Source organism: Lycorma delicatula, chromosome 4 (assembly GCF_047948215.1).
Source record: "Lycorma delicatula isolate Av1 chromosome 4, ASM4794821v1, whole genome shotgun sequence".
NCBI lineage: Eukaryota > Metazoa > Arthropoda > Insecta > Hemiptera > Fulgoridae > Lycorma > Lycorma delicatula.
In genome coordinates, this window is record NC_134458.1 from 201,873,461 (window position 1) to 201,893,591 (window position 20,131).

Sequence of the window (20,131 nt, forward strand, 5' to 3'; positions counted from 1 at the left end):
AAGATTTTGATATTTTTTTCTTGTGAGATTGGAAGGGTCCATACAGAATTTTTGGTAGATCTCAAACTTGTTTAAGAAAAATGCTTTATGATGCTCAGAGACAGAAATTAATTGTTCTAAACTCACCCCACCCTTCAGACTTAATATTATTAACTTCTGATTGTTCCAACAATGTAATACTGACCATAATTGTCTGTTGTGTGTAACTCAACTGATGGGATTCAGTTCCAAAACTACATTGGTTTGCAGACATTTTAATAAATACACTTTACAAACTTTCATTAATAAACATAGTCTGAATAAAGCTAATAGGTGAAAGCCTATGCTTGTAGTTTGGGGAGGTAGAGGCAGGCATTCATGTTGAATCCTGAATTATTCATGTTGGAACAAGCAGCATGCTTCAATGAAGCCTACACCTACAAGGAAAAATGATGATGACTCAGCTGCTTAATCTTTATTATTTACATTTTCTTGTTGCCACAGGTGCCTGGCAATTTCTTTGTTTACTTTATTTACCCAGTGTAATAAGTGTAATTATAATAATTCTAAAATCAATGATAAATAATTGATTGTATCGTAAATATTTTAACAATTTTGGATCAAATAAAGTTTCATAACATAATTTCACTATCTTGTATATGAACCCATTATATGTGTTTTTCAGGAAGTCAAATGTGTATTACGAGGGTTATTTTTTTTCAAGGTCCGATCGATCGCGAAATAAAAACCCGCGCAAAAATTGGATGAACCTTTGTGCATATGTATTGTTAAGTTATGATTAAAAATGTGATTTTTTTAGGTTATGTTGGGATATGGTTTTACTGACCCAAAGCATTAGGTCTGAACTCATTCATTCTTGTTAAAAATATGGGTTTTAGGTTTCTCCATCATTGTAAAAAGGGACCAGTAAACACAGCATTTTAACAACAGTTAAATATATGAAAAACCCATAATAAGGTACCTACTTTGCTGGTAACATGTTGAAAAATTTATTACCAGATAAACTTAATGATTAAATAATTAAATAAAAATTAATTCATAAATGAATAATTGTGTTATCAAAAAATAAAGCTTAAATCATTCATTAGTTAATTTTGTTATGAAGGTTTTTAACAATAAGAGTCCTTAAGAAATAATAAAGGAAACATATTTTTTTACCTCAATAAAGTAAAAGATAAATTTTTAAGTCATTGTTCAAAATTGTTCTCATGTTTCTATAAACAATAATAAAGTCTATGTTGAAATTCACATTTTAGTTTTATTAAGATTTCTTTGGTTACATCCCTACATGTTCTTACAAATTTATTTCTTTACTCTTGTATGTTAGCACAAATATCTTTATAAATTATTGATTTTAAATGACCCCATAAAAAAAACCCAGTGGTGTTAGATCAGCAGATCTTGCCGACCACTCAACTGTTCCTCTTCTATATATCCAATGCCCAGGGAACATTCGGTCCAACCATTGTCGAACTGGAAATGAATAGAGCAGGTGCTCCATCTTGCTGAAAGTGAAGCATGTCTTCATTAAGTAACATGTTTCCATTGTCATCTAATTGATTTTCTAAGGCATAATTTTTCAACCCTTGAAAATTTAGAAAACATTTAAGGGCAAAATTTTATGTTGGTAATTTAAAAAATAATTTTCACAGTTTTAATCCACAGATTATGATTATTTCAAATGGTTTAAGAAGTAATATCACGTAATTTTATAATTATTTTTGTTGGATTGAAATTTTAAAAAAGTACCCCAAATGGTTTTTCGCACCTACCGAGCGAAGGGGTAGGTGGATTTTAATCTTCTTTTCATCAAAATGTGTTATTTTTTTTGGCTTGTCAATTAATGTAAGTAAATGTTACAATGCCATTTAAGATCTTTGAGTTGGGGTAGATGTAGTGAGAGGGTGGGTTCCACCCCTTAAAATAATTTTAAAAAGGTTCCCTTCAAGAATGGTGTACATGCTTGCAAACAAAAACACGATGGGACTGATAGCTGTTGAATAATAAATGTGGTAACTTTTCACATGATCACCTGGTATATGGAGGAGTCATTGAGAGGTTTGGAGACACAAGGCAATCAATCTCATTTCCCACCTCCAACTCTATAGATATAAGTAGGTCCAAAGTAGATTTTCCCACCCTCTGGAACAATATGATTATCCTTTCATAGCCTGATATCATTCAAGAACTCAAACATAACCTCTGCTTTCTTCTTCGCATAGAATTGGGTATTAGGTTCCATTATCCCAATCAACATATGGGATATTTAAATCACCCAGCATTAACACATGATATCCATTCCCATCCAGTTTCTGTTCTAGAACCATCAGATATTTTTCAATGACGTGTGGCAATATATCAGGATCAAGGAATGGTTGTGAATTAGGAACTTCATCCCACTTTTCATTCTTAACTCTGTCCAAACAGATTCCTCAAAGAACTCAAGATCTGACTATCTAAAATTAAAGTTGAGCATCAATTGCCAACTAAGTTATGCTGTCTCTAGTCTTAGAAGTCTCAGAACGCCTGTTGGTCCTGTACAAATTATATCTATCGGGAAAATACTCCACTACTAGAGACTTTCATTCAGCATTGAAACAGTTACAACAATAATTCAAAAGGGCAATCTACTGTAGAGCCATAAAATTTGTCATCTATAGTGAGATGTATTCTTACATTCTGATAAATACTCAACCCTTTACTATTCACATCTGTCCCTATCGCCTTCTTACTGATTAGGCAAAGCACCAGCCTTGTTGACAATATCATTTCCAATAATCCAAACTTCTCTCTCCATCATCATTTCATAACTTCTCAATCAAACCATCCACAACCTTTGCATCAGTCCAAATCTGTTCCCTTCTTAATTGCCCATAAAGAGGTAGTACCAGCACACCCGCAGGTTAGACATCTCCAGAATTAACCTTTTTATGAAAAGGTTAATGGTGAATAATTTAGATTATGATTTACATCATTCACTAGGATATGAAATGAACTATATCTGTGATGCCTCATGTGCATCCTTTTTTTTCTTTAAACACTCCCAAGACAACCGGTCCTCGCTATTAAGTAAAACACAGTCACCTCAGAGTGTCGTGGCAGCAGTATTTGCCCACCCTAGCTAGCCCCCTTCTGGGGCTTTCCCACTGGGGTCTCCCTAAGTTCACTAGGACACACCTCTTCCAGACAGCTGATATCACTTCTGCTGAGAAGCTACGCATCCCGTCCGTACTCTAACAGTCCCAGTTGTGTGTTTCACACATCCTTCACTTCATGGCCTACTCATACTTTGAGGGTTCTTTATGCCATCATCGGGGAGTCCTGATCCCCCCACTCTTGAATGTGGGTAGACCTGAACCCTTTAGGCAAAACAACTACCTCAGTTACAATACTCTCAATATCCTTATCAGTGGTACTTGGATGAAATTGTGTGACAAGTAAGGCCTTCTGTCCGGATTTGACCAGATGGAGATTTTTACCACTATTTCCAATCTTGACCTACCCTTTGCCGCCATTCCCATTCCTTTCCGACCTGCCTCATCTTATTCTTTACTAGGCTGCCTATGGGCCGTCACCATTGTAAAATTCTCACCTTTCTCTTATCCAATCCACAATTATATCTCATAAAATTTTACAATTTTGCTTCTACAGATATTGACTTCGGCCTCTCAATATATTATGGTCGATTTGACCTCACCGCTTTGCTTACAAGGGTACAAATTCATTACCCAAATTGACCTGCTCACCTGAATTATACTTTTTTTTTTTAAATTGTACCTAAATTTATCTTGCACCACTTCCTTAGTGGTTATCTCTGTAGAAACAATCTTTTCAACTAGCAGCTGAAAAGGAAATTACCCTTGACAGATCTGTAACACGATCGACCAACATATTCATCATGACTCTTGAATCTTCCATCACCTTAACCAGTTCTTTAATTATAGTATCACCACCACTTTGTGGGATTGTACTACTAGGTGTGCTTCCAATAATGGTACTGATATTATTCAGAGACAGAGACAGCAGGATGTCCTTAAGGTTTTTACACACAAAAATAGAAACTCGATTAGTTATATGAGTAACGTCATCAATTTTAGAACAATCAGCATGATACATCAATTGACACTGTCCAAGACACTCTGTTCTCTTTTGTTTTCGATGAAATGGCTTGTTACAACCCTTACACTTACATTTCGTTGTAGTCATTGTAACTAATCTACCAGGTCAGTCCTGTACTTGATCAGTCAAATCAGTGAAAACACTATTTTCACTACAGTTAATAATGGTAGAAATGCATTTACGCACGGAGTGTCGGGCTCCTGCAGATGGTATTATCCAATCACTATCAGCAAACTACCGACTAAAACCACCCCCCTTTCTATCAGGACTCGTTTAACACATTACTTCCGGTCGAGTCCTCCTATACTACCCTGATTAGGTGCTACCTAATTTTCAGGACTATCCAGGTCAACCTTTTTGGTCCTGGGAATGTTGCGGACGAATGGGGCTACACTTTCCCAGCTGCTCAGATTACGGAGCATCATCGCAACCACATTGTGGGGGCTCAGTGCTCCGAGATCCGCCTCTAGTCTCCCTCGATCTGCCGCCCACCGAGCACATTTGAAAAAGTTGTGCTCAGCGTCGTCCCATACACCGGAGCAATAGAGGAGGCAGTTGAGGCTGGTCTCGTGGTCCCAGGTCTCTTGCCATGTGAGGAACGTGCGAGTGCGTTCCTCGTTGCAATGGTCTCCTGGTCTTCGCCTTCCCGTCGCCTCCTGTAGATCACCTAGCGCTCCCTTGCCAAAATAGCAATGGGTATGACGCCGGCGACCACCAGTACTGCAGGCTCAGAGACCGTCTGATACGCGGAAGCGACTCGCAAGGCTGCGGTGCGTTGCACCTGCGCGAGCCGCTTCCGTTTTTTTTTGCAGTTCTTAATGCCTGGGCCCACACTTCTGACCCGTATAACAGGATGGGATGCACTGTGGACATCAGCAATCGCCGTCTGCTGGCCTTCGGTCCGCCGACATTCGCCATGAGCCGGCTGAGAGCAGTTACGGCTCTTGCAGCTTTGTCGGCCGCTCTACGAAGCTGCTCAGCAAAGCGGATTTTCCAGTCAATCATCATACCGAGGTACTTTGCGGACGGCTTGGCCCCGACAACTTCTACCCCGACCCACAGGGAGAGAATAATAATAATAATAATATTAAAAAAAAATTATTATTATCATTAATCTCTACTTGAGCTTAGTTAAATTTATTTTTGTCATGTTTTTATTTAACTGATTCAGTTTTTAATTTTTTTGTGATTTTTTTTTCTTCAGGAAAGAAAAACAGCTACTTATACTGCTGTTGAAAAAGGTAACATTCCAGTATTAAAATTACTTTTAACTGCTAATCCTGATTTGGAAGTAGCTACTAAGGTAAATTAATTGTGATTGATAATTTAATAGAGTAAATTATATTTAATGGAATAGCTTTTATTTCATCTTTGTTATTCATTTTTAAATTGATAATAAGTTAATTATTGAAATTAATTGGAAAACAAGAAAATGCTCAAAAACTGTTATAACAAATTTTACTTTAAGTATTTTCTTAAAATAGATAACTACACAGTATGTCTGAAAAGTTCCCAAACTAGATTAAATAAAAATACAGATTTAAAGATAAACAAATTTACCCACATCAGCCCTCTACATAGAATCTTTCTCTAGTTATACACTTGTTGCAGTGGTCACATGAATGCAACATTCGCGACCTAATATAACTTGAGACTGGAGTGACAAAATGTGATGTAATTTTGTATACACACTCATCAGACATTGTACTACATAGTTCTTTGGTTGTCCAAGAGATGGAGCTATTTGTATCGACTACAGAAATTTAGCTTGGGAACTTTTTAGACCTACTGTGTACTGTCTAATTTATAATTATTATTGACATTTTTTTAAATTTGTTTTTATTATACTAATTCTTTTACCAATTTCTAGACAATGTTGTGGTACAGCAGATTTATTCACACTTCTAATATATTATAATGAGCAAATTACTTGTAAATAATGAATGATACATATTAAAAATATAACTATACTTTATGTTTAATAGAAAAAAATATGCATACTGATAGATATATCACAAAAACTTTCATCCTGTGCACATAAGAGTAAAGCTTTTAACATGATGATTTTCAGAATGAACCAGTTACTATTAATTTGGTTTGGAAGTATCACAGAAAAATCTTACTAGAAGATACAGAATCTTACTAAAGATAAAGTAGAGTACAATTATTTTTAGAGGAACACTCAACAACATTTAGAAAAGAATTGACAAAATATTAAATGGTAGAAACACCAAAATATACTTATTTCTGAATACATAGTAAAAAAATAAGAGAAACATGTTAAAAATTTCTCCTTCTGCCTCAGTGTAGCATCTAGATATATTAGGATAAAGAATGATTTTTTTTTGTTTAATACCATTGAATGGCCGTAACTTGGGCATTATTTGCTGTGCAGCAGCAAACAGTATTTGTAAATAAAAGCCAAATAAATTTCATTCATGTGTTGGTAATTATATAAAATCCTCCAAGGTATTTTCACAATAATTTCTTAGAAACTTTCTCATCGAAAGCATTCTCAATATTGTGAAATATGTAAAATGAAATGACTGATAAAACAGGTGATTGGTTCGTGCATATAAAGATAATTGAAAGCAGGTAACTTAGCCTACTGTCACTATCTTATGGGTCAGCCTTGGTGTTATTTCTGATATTGTTTACTCTTGGTATTAACTTGTTAAGGATGATCATTTATTATTTTTCCATCTATGAAAAGATCTAAAGCTGGGACAGAAATTTTTTAGAAATGCACTCATAAGCAAAAAATAATTATTTTATTTAGGTAATAAAATTACAAAGAGAAGATAACGTGTGACAAGTATCAAAACTGGACTGGTATAATAAGCAAGGAATGCTTTCATGAAGAATAATTAGTAAAGGGTAAAAACTGTAGGAGAATGAAAAATTGGAATTTATGAAGCAGATTAAGATGTGGTAAAAATGTTGAAGATTAAGAGTATCATTTAACAGAAAGAAATGGAGATCATCATTAATTAGCCGAATAACTGATTGTTCTGTTGGTAGAATTCTCTTATAATAAATTTTAGTAATCATTGCAGCACAGGAATTATACTCTTTGACTATTCTGGATAAAGCAAAAGTTAAAATTTTAACTATAAAATGTCATTATTGCAAAATTGTAAATATGTGAGAGTATACTGATTGAAGGGTTAAAACATGGAATCACAAGTATATTTCAAACAATAAAAAAATAAAAAGTTTACATTAATAAAGTTAAAAGATTGTTTAAAATAAAGATACAATTTTACTTGGACAAAAAACAAATTATTTTTTTACAGTAAATGGTTAGATTTGTCATTAAAAATTAATCTTTTACTTATAAACCATCTTTATTACTGACAGTAACATAATTTTTTTTTATTTGTTCATTATTTTACAATGTACACTACAATAGATTTTTATTTATTTCTAAAATTCATAATAGAAAAATTAAAAAAACTTGATTGATTTTTTTTTTATGTGAAAGGATGATTTATTTGTGGAAAAGAAAAATTTAATGATTGAGAATGTTCCAGTGAATAAGAAAAAAAAGTTGTATGTAACTTTGAAAGATTATATACGTAATATACTCCCTTTATGAAACATGAGACCTTGCCGATGGTGAGGGGGCTTGAGTGCTCAGTGATACTTGAGTGCTCAGTCCACTGAGCGTGGGGGCTTGAGTGCTCAGTCTAGCTTGAGTAGCTGGACTGAAGGTGCAACCATATTGGAGAGGTATCTGTTGAGAGCCAGACTACGGAATGATTCCTGAAAGAGGGCAGCAGCTCTTTCAGCAGTTGTTAAGGGCATAGGTCAGGAAGTCAGGAAGACTTAAACGACCATATCAACATCACTCAATCTTCCGAGTACTGTGCAGCTGAAAACAATGGAAAACTACAGCTGTTTTTTCCAAGAAAATGTAGCTCTGTGCATTTTCATTTAAGAAAGATGGAGACACCTTCCTTGGTAAAATATTTCAGAGGTAAAGTAGTCCCCTGTTCAGATCTCCAGGTGGGGACTACTAAGGAAGGTGTCACCAGAAAATTAAAAAAATAATATTCTACGAGTCAGAGCATGGAGTGTTAGAAGTATTAAAAAAGGTTGGTTGGTTACAAAATTTAAGGAGGGAAATGGATAGGTTAAATATAGACGAAGTAGGAATTAGCGAGGTTCGGTGGGAAGGGGAAAACGACTTTTGGCCAGGTGATTTTAGAATAATTAACTCAGCTTCAAATAAAGGGCAGGTAGGAGTAGGTTTATCAATGAACAAGAAGATAGGCAAGAGAATAGAGTATTTCAAAATGCATAGCGATAGAATCATTGTATTAGGATAAAATCAAAACCTAAGCCAACAACGATTGTTAACGTCTACATGCCTACAAGTGCCCATGATGATAATGTGGTAGTGTGTGTATAGGAAGAAAATGACAAAGCAATTGAACACATAAAAGGGGGATGAAAATTTAGTAATAGTTAGAGATTGGAATGCAAGCATTGGAAAAGGCAAGAAGGAAATATTGTGGGTGAATATGGGCTGGGCAAAAGAAATGAAAGAGGGGACCGACTTATAGAGTTTTGCACGAAGTATAATTTAGTAATTGCCAACACCCACTTTAAAAATCATAATAGAAGAATATACACATGGAAAAAGCCAGGTGATAGTGCAAGGTATCATTTAGATTATATCATGGTTAAACAAGGATTTAGAAATCAATTTGTTGACTGCAAAACTTACCTTGTAGCAGACATTGATAGCGACCATAATATAGTGATAATGAAATGTAGATTGGGGTTTAAAAACCTAAAGAAAAGGTGTCAGATTAATCAATGGAATGTAGAGAAGAAGCTTGAGGAAGAGGAGATTAAGAAGATTTTTGAGGAGGACATCGCAACAGGTCTGAGAAAAAAAAGATAAGGTAAAAAATATAGAAGAAGAATGGGAGAATGTTAAAAACGAAATTCTTAAATCAGCAGAAATGAACTTAGGTGAAACAAAGAGAACTGATAGAAAATCTTTGGTATCAAAGGATATATTGGAGCTGATGGATGAACATAGAAAGTATAAGAATGCTCTGGTGATAAAGAAGGTAAAAGGAACTATCTACAATTAAGAAATACTATAAGCAGGAAGTCAAAATTAGCGAAAGAAGAGTGGATTAAAGAAAAGTGTTCAGAAGGGAAAAGAGAGATGATGATTAATAAAATAGGCGGAGCATACAGGAAAATTAAGAAGAATTTTGTAGTACATAAATTAAAATCTAATAGTGTATTAAACAAAGATGGTACAAAGATTTATAATATAAAAGAAAAGGTCGTTAGGTGGGTAGAATATAATGAAGAGTTATATGGAGGAAATGAATTAGAAACTGGTGTTATAGAGGAAGAAGAGGAAGTCGAAGAGGATGAAAAGGGAGATACAATACTGAGATCTAAATTTAAGAGAGCATTAAAAGATTTGATTGGCAGAAAGGCTCCTGGGAAAGACTGGATACCTGCAAAATTACTGCGCAGTGCGGGTGAGGAATTGATAGTTGATTGTACAAGCTGGTGTGTAATATTTATGAAAAAAGGGAAATTCCATCAGACTTCAAAAAGAGTGTTGTTGTCATGATACCAAAGAAAGCAGGAGCAGAACAATTAGCTTAACTACTCATGCATAAAATATCTTAACTAGAATTCTGTATAGAAGAATTGAGAGGAGAGTGGAAGAAGTGTTAGGAGAAGACTAATTTGGTTTCAGGAAAAGTATAGCGACAAGGGAATCAATTTTAGCACTCAGAATAATAGTAGAAGGAAGATTAAAGAAAAACAAACCAACATACATGGCATTTATAGACTTAGAAAAGACATTTCTTAATGTAGACTGGATTAAAATGTCCAGCATTTAAAATAATTTAGGGTTCAAGTATAGAGATAGAAGAACAATCGCTAACATTTACAGGAACCAAACTGCAGCAGTAATAATCGAAGAACATAAGAAAGAAGCTGTAATAAAAAAGGGAGTTCGTTAAGTTTGTTCCCTATCTCTGTTACTTTTTAGTCTTTATTATTTTCATAGTTTTATTTTCATAGAACTGACAGTTAATGATGTTAAAGAACAATTTATATCTGGAGTAACAGTGCAAGGTGAAAAGATAAAGATGCTATGATTTGCTGATGATACAGTAATTCTTGCTGAGAGTAAAAAATATTTAGAAGAAACAGTGAATGGCATGGCTGAAGTCCTACGCAAGAACTGCCACATGAAAATAAACAAGAATAAAACAAAAGTAATGAAATGTAATAGAAATAATTAGATGGACCACTGAATATAAAAATAGGAAGAGAAAAGATTACAGAAGTAGAAGAATTTTGTTATTTGGGAAGTAGAATTACTAAGGATGGACAAAGCCGAAGTGATATAAAATGCTGAATAGCACAGGTGAAATGAGCTTTCAGTCAGAAATATAATTTACTTACATCAAAAATTAATTTAAACATCAGGAAAACATTTTTGAAAGTATTTGTTTGGAGCATAGCTTTATATGGAACTAAAACTTGGACAATCAGAGTACCTGAGAAGAAAAGGTAGAAGCTTTTGAAATTCGGTGTTATAGGAGAATGTTAAAAATCAGATGTGTGAATAAAATGACAAATAAAGAGGTGTTGCGGCAAATTGATGAAGAGAGATGCGTTTGTAGAAGTATAGTTAAAAGAAGAGGCATCCCAACCCCGTAGGGATGCCAGTTCAATGCCTAAGCCGGAACCCTAATCACCCGGGATCCTACCACGATCGAGTATCTCGATTGAACTCCCTCTGCAGACCTACACACTGCAAGGGTGCGAAGAAAACCAGCCACCATTGACCACTCCTTGCGGATCATCCAGTTAATTTGGAGATCCAGAAAGGAATGTATTCTCTCAAGTTCCGTAACAGCTCGTGTACGTTCGGCCTCATATGGGGGACAGATGTAGAGGATGTGGTCCCCTGTATCATCCCGCAATCCGGGCATTGACTCGAATCCACCAAACAAAACCTAGTCAAACTCCCCCGAAAAGCACCATGCCTGAAAAGAAACTGTGTGAAATTACGATTGGGGGAGATCCATCTGATCGCACCTAAATCAGATACTGTAGGAAGTATACCATGCGTATAGTGACCTGTGGGGGATTTGTCCCACCTGACCTGCCAAGACGCAAGGCCCCGGTCTTCAATTTCCTGCTTTCGTTCTGATGTCAATAGATTATTTACCTGTGAAATGTAGCGTTCCTTATGCTTGCTTATTAGCCAAGATATCTATTGCTTTGACTATGGCTATAACAAAGACTGCCTCCCGTGAGACTGTTCTGTAACTGCCTATAACAGCCGCAAGAGAAGTCACTGGGCCTGCAGCAAAATGTCTGCGCAATACATAAAAGTCATGCGGTTAGCCCAGACAGGCGCAGCATATGGCATAATAGCTTTGCTGACATCCTAATTCAACCCCCAATTGGTATGAATGACCCTACGGATTCCATAAAAAGCATCAGCTGCCTTTTTTTCTTCATACTGTAGATGTTCCTTGAACTGAAAATTCTCATCAAGGATAACACCTAGGTATTATTGAGTCGTAATGTACTGAATGGGGAGACCAGCCATTTGAACCTGGATTTGTCAGGAAGCAGCCAATCGGCCTTTAAGCAATATCATTGTGATTTTCTCTGGGCTGTAAATTATCTTATGTTGAAGACTCCACAGTCGGAGTGTCTCACAAGCACGAGCAGCTCAGAACTCTACCTCATTACGTGAATCCCCTTCAATCAGTAGCAGTGCGTTGTCAGCATAAGCAATGACATGGCAACCTTAAACGCAACATTGAATCGAATTCTATGATCCAAAGAAGGGGACTCAAAACACAACAAAGAAGAGGCAGACTTAAAGGCCACATATTAAGGCATCCTGGAATAGTCACTTTAATATTGGAGGGACATGTAGAAGGAAAAATTGTGCAGGCAGGCATCATTTGGATTATGTAAAACAAATTGTTAGGGATGTAGGATTTAGGGGGTACACCAAAATGAAACGACTGACACTAGATAAGGAATCTTAGAGCTGCATCAAACCAGTCAAATGACTGAAGACAAAAAAAAACAGTAATATAGTGATAATTTGAAGAGAGTAAACATATGTGTATTCAGAAAAATAATAAACGATTTTATAATAACCAATTGAGAATTTAATGAATAAAATATAAGTGTCTTGCTAAAAGTTTAACCTTGGTCTGGTGTATATCAGTCTTGACTGCTTCATCTAAGCTGTTTATTGCAAAATTCAGTTGAACTTATTCATGAACTTTATTCAGTTGATCAGGTCTCTAGATTTAGATATTTAGATATTAGGTAGCTAACATACTTTGGATACATACATGGTTTGTAAAGTAAGCCTTCTATTTTTCAATTTTTGTGTGCTATGATAAAATCTCTGAAGAAAATATAAGAAGAGACATGCTATGTGTCTGTAAATGTAAGTAAGGGCTCATGCCGAACTTGTATGAACAAGTAACATATCTACCTTAATTTATAGAAAGTGGGTCAAGGGTAAAAGGGAGAGATGGAATTCAAACAGTGGAAATGAGATTCTTACAAGCCATAAGGAGTGTATTCTTCTTCAGAATACCTTTATCAGAGATTAGCTTCAAATATTTTAACTTGTTTAGAGAATTAATCAACATAGGTCCAGTTGGATTAATCATTTTCAAATGTTAAAGAATAATTTTTATTGCTTTGCACATTGTTCTCATGATCATCCTTTATGGATTAGGAGTTTCACCTGTTCCAACCTCAAATTGTGAAGTTTGTTGTTTCTCCATTAACAGCTTTGTGACTTCCTACACTTCTTTCTATAGTATGGTAAACATTACTGGCTTAGGAAATCTAAAGTTGTCCATTTTTCAACATGATTTCATTGCTTTTTTTTCTTTCTCCTGTTTAGCCTCTGGTAATTACCTTTCAGATAATACTTCAGAGGATGAATAAGGATGATATGTATGAGTGTAAATGAAGTGTAGTCTTGTACAGTCTCAGTTTGACCATTCCTGAGATGTGTGGTTAATTGAAACCCAACCACTAAAGAACACCAATCTAGTATTCAAATCCATGTAAAAATAACTGACTTTACTAGTACTTGAACGCTGGAACTCTTGACTTCCAAATCAGCTGATTTGGGAAGACACATTCACCACTAGACCAAGCCAGTGGGTTATGTTTTGATTTTATTATTAAATGATTGGATTTACCTTTTAATTCCCTTCTCATATCATTGTTATACAATTTATTTACCTCTGTTCCACCTTCAACTGATTAAAGGAACCTCATTTTTGGTTTTTTTACTTTACATGTTGTTTGTGTTGAATAGATTTATTATTTTAGAATATTGACTGAACTTTCCAGTTAGTTAAGTTTATATGAAGTACTCTGAGCCGGAGTATGTTCAATTTGATATATTTGTGTAATAACTATTTATTAATTTTTTTTTTGTTGTAAATAATATTGTATTCACTTTATGTGATATTTTTTTCATATTTTTAGGATGGTGATACTCCATTATTAAGGGCGGTAAGATCTAGAAATACAGAAGCTGTTCAACTTCTGTTAGAGAAAAAAGCCAAAGTTTCAGCATGTGATAAACGTGGTGATACAGCTCTTCACATTGCAATGAGAGCGAGATCTAAGGGTATTATAGAAGTACTGTTACGTAATCCTAAGAACAGCCAACTTTTGTACAGACCAAACAGAGCCGGCGAAACACCTTACAATATTGATATGAATCACCAAAAAACAATATTAGGACAAATATTTGGTGCTCGTAAGTCATTGTTATTTTTGTATATTATTATTGAATTAAAATTTTTATTATAATCTTAGCCATTTTATGATCTGAATGAGCTAGTTTCACGATCTTTTTGGCATCTGACAATTGCAAGTTATTGTATATATTTTTTGTTATTAAAAACCTTATATTACATTATTTAATTTCATTGTTTCAGGTCGTTTGAATACAAATGAAGATAATGAAAATCTTCTCGGTTATGATTTATATAGCAGTGCATTGGCTGATATATTGAGTGAACCATCCCTTTCAATGCCTATCACTGTCGGCTTATATGCTAAGTGGGGCAGTGGCAAATCATTTCTTCTCAATAAACTTAGAGGTAATCAGTACTTTATTTAATTTTTTAGTAATCATGGTATAGTCAAAGGACAGGTAAATGGAATATATCTTCTTGTTTATTTATGGTAAAAAATTAGAATTTTCCATTACTGAAGGAATCCCTCTCCAAGGCATTTAAATTTACTCTTCTCTTCCTCAATTAAACACTTACACATTATTTATGAGATTTAAATTATTGTCTTTGCTTTTGTACACAACTTATGATTAGAAAACATTGTTTTTGAGCTTCATTTATTGAACTAGTTTGATTGTTTCTCAGTCATTTTGGTATTGTTTAATTCAGTTTCTGTGATTAAAAATAACTTATACCTTCTATGTGTTATTGGCCATCTTCTACAATTCATCACCCATTGGTGTTAGTTCTTTCCATTGATTCCCTTATTCATTCTATTCTCTTGGTATTCCATGCTTGTATATGCACCTCTCCAATTCCCTTTTTACCATGATTTGGTAGGTTGATCTTTTCTGAAACCCATCTAATTAGTAGAATTAGAAGTAATTTTTACTCCTTGTTGTTTTTTACCATTACTTTTTAATATTCATTTATCTATTTATTTACTGGCTAATATTTCAAATTTTCTTACTTTCTCCTTAATTTTTTCTTTGAATATTGTTTCTGTTAAATTCCTTATTTATTCTTTTTATTTGCATCTGAAATATTACATAATTTTCTGTAGTAGAGCAGTAAAAATGTATTTGTATTCTTAACATGTAAATTGCCACGTAAATCTTTATTTGGTAATAGGAGATTTAGAATCCTTTTAATGCTTTTAACCTTTTAAAGCTCTTCTAAGGTCTTGTGTATTTGTTAAATTTTTTATTATTATCTATTAATATCTGCCTTCAGAGGTGAGCTCTCAGAACCATTTGAGATCAAAACAGGACTGCAGCAAGGTGGTGGGCTCTCACCACCATTCAACTGCGCTCTAGAAGTGGTAATGAGGGAATGGCTCAAAAAATACCCCCTAAGAGTAAAAATAAGCCAAAAAATCAAAACAAATCTCCCTTGGTTTGCCAACGACTTGGCACTGCTAGCAAATGACATCAACAAAGCTAAGTCATAGATATTAGAACATTACAACTAAAATTGACCTCAAAATATCATTCGAAAAGACAGAAATTATTTCCCAAAAACCAACACGATTAAAAGAAGTAAATATAAACAGTAATAAAATCAAAATAGTAACCTGATTTAGTAACCTGAATACCTTACAAAAATAATAACAAACAACCTAAATGAAAAAACCTAAATCCAAATAAGAAAAAACAAACTAGCTAAAGCTCAGAAATAACCTGGTACACTTACATTAAAAAAATGCCTATCAGTAAACGCAAATATAATATACACTACAACACAGTTATAAAACCAGTAGCCACTTATGCAGCAGAAACTCTTCCACCTGAATGAACAATGAAAGACAGACAAGACTGTGGAAATTGAAAGAAGAATTGGTAGAACCTGCATCAATAAAAAGTACCAGAAAGACGGGCAATGGTGGATTGTCCGTCTATGTACATGACTTTGTCATGTACATAGAGTTTTTTCCTGCACCAGACTTACATTTTAGCATCCCTTGGTACAGGGGATGTCCTTTTACTCTAATGACCCTTCCCGCTTACTGGCTGTGAGTCCGGCATAACAGGTTGGGTCGCCGGTCGGATCTTTTGTTTTTTCTTGCCCACTCTAATGGGGGTACATCATTTCTTGTTTCCTCCCCACTGGTTTCAGGTCTTTTCCCATCCCTCTTCGTCAGTCCCTGAGGATCCTTGCAGCTTCGGGGATCCAGAATTCCTTTACTTCCTCGCCAACACTTATCAAGCAAGTCTGAATGAATGGCGACTCCATAATTGGCTGTCTTTCACCCCCTTGCCTCCCTGTCTTTGCATTGGATAACCCCAGTGATGTATTTAGAAACAGCCTGAAATTGTTTCACTCCAGAAAGCATGCATGGTGTCAGATTTTCCACATTAATAGTACCCGTTATGCTTTGATACCTCCTCCTCTCCCCCATCCATCTTGATCGTGAAAAAATTACATGCTGTGGAGCATCTAGATGTCCGTCATAGGGGCAGCGTTCATCATTGACTCTTTTGCATGAAGGTAAATCTTAAAGATACCATAGCTAGTCAGGAACTGGGTGAACCAGTAGTTAAGTTCACCAAATTCCCTCCCGACCCATAATTCAAATTCAATTTTTTTTATCAGACGATTTGTCTAGTGTTCTTTCATTAAATTATTCCACCTGTTCTGCCAATCTGTCATCATATCTCTATACTCCGCATCCTTGCTTTCAACCCTGCTGACTCTCATCCTCATGGCAGATAATTGCTGCACTGGAGAAACTCCCATTATAACGAAAATAGCTTCAGTTGAAACCAACGAATAAGCCTCCGCAACCTTGAGGACCGTCTGTCTCTGGACTTCGTCAAGGGCATGCCTGTTCCTTTTAACATTCAAGGCTCTATTCCAGACCAGTACTGCATACAGCAGGATTGTATTTGCTGTATGTATATATTGCCTTCTCTTTGATGATTGCAGGCTCGATGCGTTCGCTAGGAGTTTACTGAGGTTCTTAACCATCAGTTCTGCCTTTGTACACGTTTCTTTCACATGTACTGAAAAGTTCCGTCTTTGATCTAACCAAATTCTTAAGTATTTGATTTTAGCTTTCAATTGCACAGGATGGCCTTCTACGCGTATTGGTATCTTTCTGATTATCCATCTTCCCATCGTAGGAATAAACTGAGTTTTTTCATGTGATAACATCAACCTCTTCATCCAGCCATGTTTGCCCTCACAGCCACATCCTCTTCACACCTCGCCAAAACCACGAGGGCAAGGTCATTGGGGAAGGCAATAGGAGCAATTCCAGTAGGGTAGTCTAGCCTTAACACCCCATCGTAGACCAGACACCAAAGAAGGGGGCCCAGGATAGAGCCCTGGAGCACCCTACACGTGGCTCTAAATCTAATCTTTGCCCTGTCCATACATTGTATTGATTCCCTATCCTCCAAATACTTTTTCACCATCCTTCTTAAATAATTTGCGACTCCTCTTTCTCTGAGTGCTCGAAAGATTGCCTTCTACTGGAGGGATTATATTAATTTTTGACATCCAGTAAAATAACCACTGCCATTTTGCTGGTTTGCCAAGTGCCTATTATTGCTTCATATATTATCCTCATCATCTGGCCTGCTGCCTCAGTGGTAGATCTACCTTTACGGAAGCCATATTGGTGTTCGCTCAAACCTCCTTTGCTTTCTATATTTATTCTGAGCCTGGCCTCCAGCATCCGTTCAAGGAGGTTGCATATGTTATTTATAAGACTGATTGGTCTATATCCACCTGGGAAGTTCTCTGCACCCAGTTTTTTAATTAATACCACTCCCGCTTCTTTCCAGGATGTGGGTATATATTCTTCAAGCAGCAAGCCATTCATGATCCTAAGTATCCCCTCTGGTACTTTTTCAACTAATATTCTTATTATCTCAGCCAGTATATCGTCTGGCCCTGGACTTTTCCTTATTTTCATCTTTCTGCCTGCCTCGATCAGTTCATATATTGTGAACAACTCCATGTCATTCATTCACCACTGTCTCCTCTCTAGGGGATCATCACATTGCGGAAAAAGCAAGGCCATTGATTCCCTCACCTGATACTCCATCAGAACCAGGATTGTCCTCCCAAGTCTTCTGGTAACCAGATGGAATCGTTTTCCCTATGGGTCACGATCAATACTCTCGCACAAACCCTTCTAACAGTTTGTTTTAGCACTTTTAATTGTTGCTTTATATATTGTTCTAGCCGTAATATAGTTGACCCGAGCAGTATCCCTATCAGGGGGTATTTCTCCTTGTCGAGTGTTGGTATGCCCTTCTTGTTTTCCATGCTTGTTTTCTAAGGATTTCTATCTCCTCTGTCTACCAATATGCATGTTTATTTGTCCTTTTAGGGACTAATACACCAAATATTTCACATTTATCCTGAATTATCACTACCAACCCTGTTGGGGATATCATCCTGGTCAGTCTGGTTAGTATTCTTCCACTGAATTGGATGCATCCTTTTTTGGATACCATCATCCTTGGTAAGGTGGGACAGGCAACACTTGTCCTAGTTTTGTAGACTGTATATAGTTTATCTGAAAGACTCTCAGTCTCTAGAATTGCCCAGTTTACGTAATATTTGACTCTCTCCATAGGTGCAAATGCAAAGTCAATCACAGAATGCAAGGCCCCTCTCTGAAGCGACCACTAGGTCGCCCTAGTGCATTCATCCCATCGCTGAGGTGTTGGCCTCGTATGCTGTTTAACTCACCAGAAAATTTAGGGCTTTAGCATTGAAATCCCTGGCGATTAATATGTTTTCCCCCTATGTAGAATAATTTCCTCAGCAAGTTTATCCAGGAAGATTGTAAAATCATCAATATCAGTGTTGGGGAAGTGATAACATAAGGACTATCACAGCGCCCAAATCTGCCTATACAAAACCATGTCTCACTCCACTTTTAACTATTGGAACACCAGGCACTGGAAAACCTATTGCTGCCACCAAGGAGCAATCTACTAGCCACACAGGCGCTGAGGTCATCGACACATTTGGTTCTGACAATATGATAATATCAACACGTTCTTTCAATGCAGTGTCCCAGCAGAGGTGTTCTGCTAATCTATTTCTACCCATATTGATCTGGAGTTATTTCATTTGGGAGTCACACACTTCTTCGTTTTGTGGCCCTCTGTACCACAAATCACACAGATTGCGAGCACCTTGCACTGGACATGCTTTAGTCCAGGTTTGCTGCAGTTAAAACACAAGTTTGACCGGTTTACCCCTTTGCAACTGGCTGACACATGTTTGATGCTCCAGCATCGGAAGCATCTTTCTTCCCACTCTAATCTGAACTCGGCAGTGTACCCATCCTATTTGTAGTCTTTGTTCTATTAACTTATTCACTACTCTCATGTTGGTGATAATTTTTGTGATTTTGGTCTGTCCAAATGCTGGATGGATAGATGTGATTTTAAATTCATTTGTAGTTCCCACGACCTGTATAATGGTGTGGTGTATTTCTTGTTCTGTCGTATCTGGCTCGATATCTTTAACATGGACAACAGTTTTACAACCACCTTTCACTTTTAGATTAACTTGTAGATTTGCAGCTTTAGCTCTTAGTGTAGACTGAAATTCTTCTGCCTTTTGTGCGTCTTTTATTCTAATGCACAGTTCCTCCTTAGGCCCTTTCCTTAAAGACAACACTTCTCCTGCTTCCTCCTTTGTTACCATCTGTTTCATTACTTTCAGAAGGTCTGGATTTTCCATCCATACAGCTGTCCTGCTATCCTTCACTGCAGGCATCATTTTTCTAGTTTCCTGCTTATTAGCAACATGTTCTTCCTCCTATCCTGGCAGGACATAAACTTTGATTTTATCTTCCTCCTCTTTGTATAAATAGCTCAGCATCTTCTTATGCGCTGTACCTAATCTGTTGCCAGGAATAGTCAACGTTAGTGCTTCAGCTTCCTCCCATATCTTCCTCAGAGCTACCAGCATGTTTCTTAGGGTTACCTCTTCCCCTTTTGTAGATTAGTAAAAGACCGTATAAATTCTTCTGTTAATGGAAGGATTATCAGTCCTCATCACCGTTATATCTTCTTTTGTTACCATACCAGCCTTTACGATATTTCTTATTGAATTTGCCATAGTACCTTTCCTTGCTTGGTTGTTGGCTAGATCACTAAGGAGTCCAATGTCACCTTCTGTCATGATTAGATCGTCTACTATCTGAATACCCTCTGTTAGCTGAACCGGCCATCTCCTCATCA

At 36.1% G+C, this 20,131-nt stretch overlaps 1 protein-coding gene across 7 annotated transcripts in view; it reads left to right on the plus strand.

The window, feature by feature from the left end:
• Arms (Ankyrin repeat-rich membrane spanning) overlaps positions 1–20,131 on the plus strand; it is a 310,321-nt gene that overhangs the window by 126,261 nt on the left and 163,929 nt on the right. For all 7 annotated transcript variants that reach the window (XM_075365014.1, XM_075365013.1, XM_075365015.1 and 4 more), the window contains 3 exons: positions 5,324–5,422; positions 13,663–13,939; positions 14,121–14,285. In XM_075365014.1, coding sequence (XP_075221129.1) covers positions 5,324–5,422; positions 13,663–13,939; positions 14,121–14,285 — 541 coding nt within the window. The remainder of the gene's footprint in view (positions 1–5,323; positions 5,423–13,662; positions 13,940–14,120; positions 14,286–20,131) is intronic.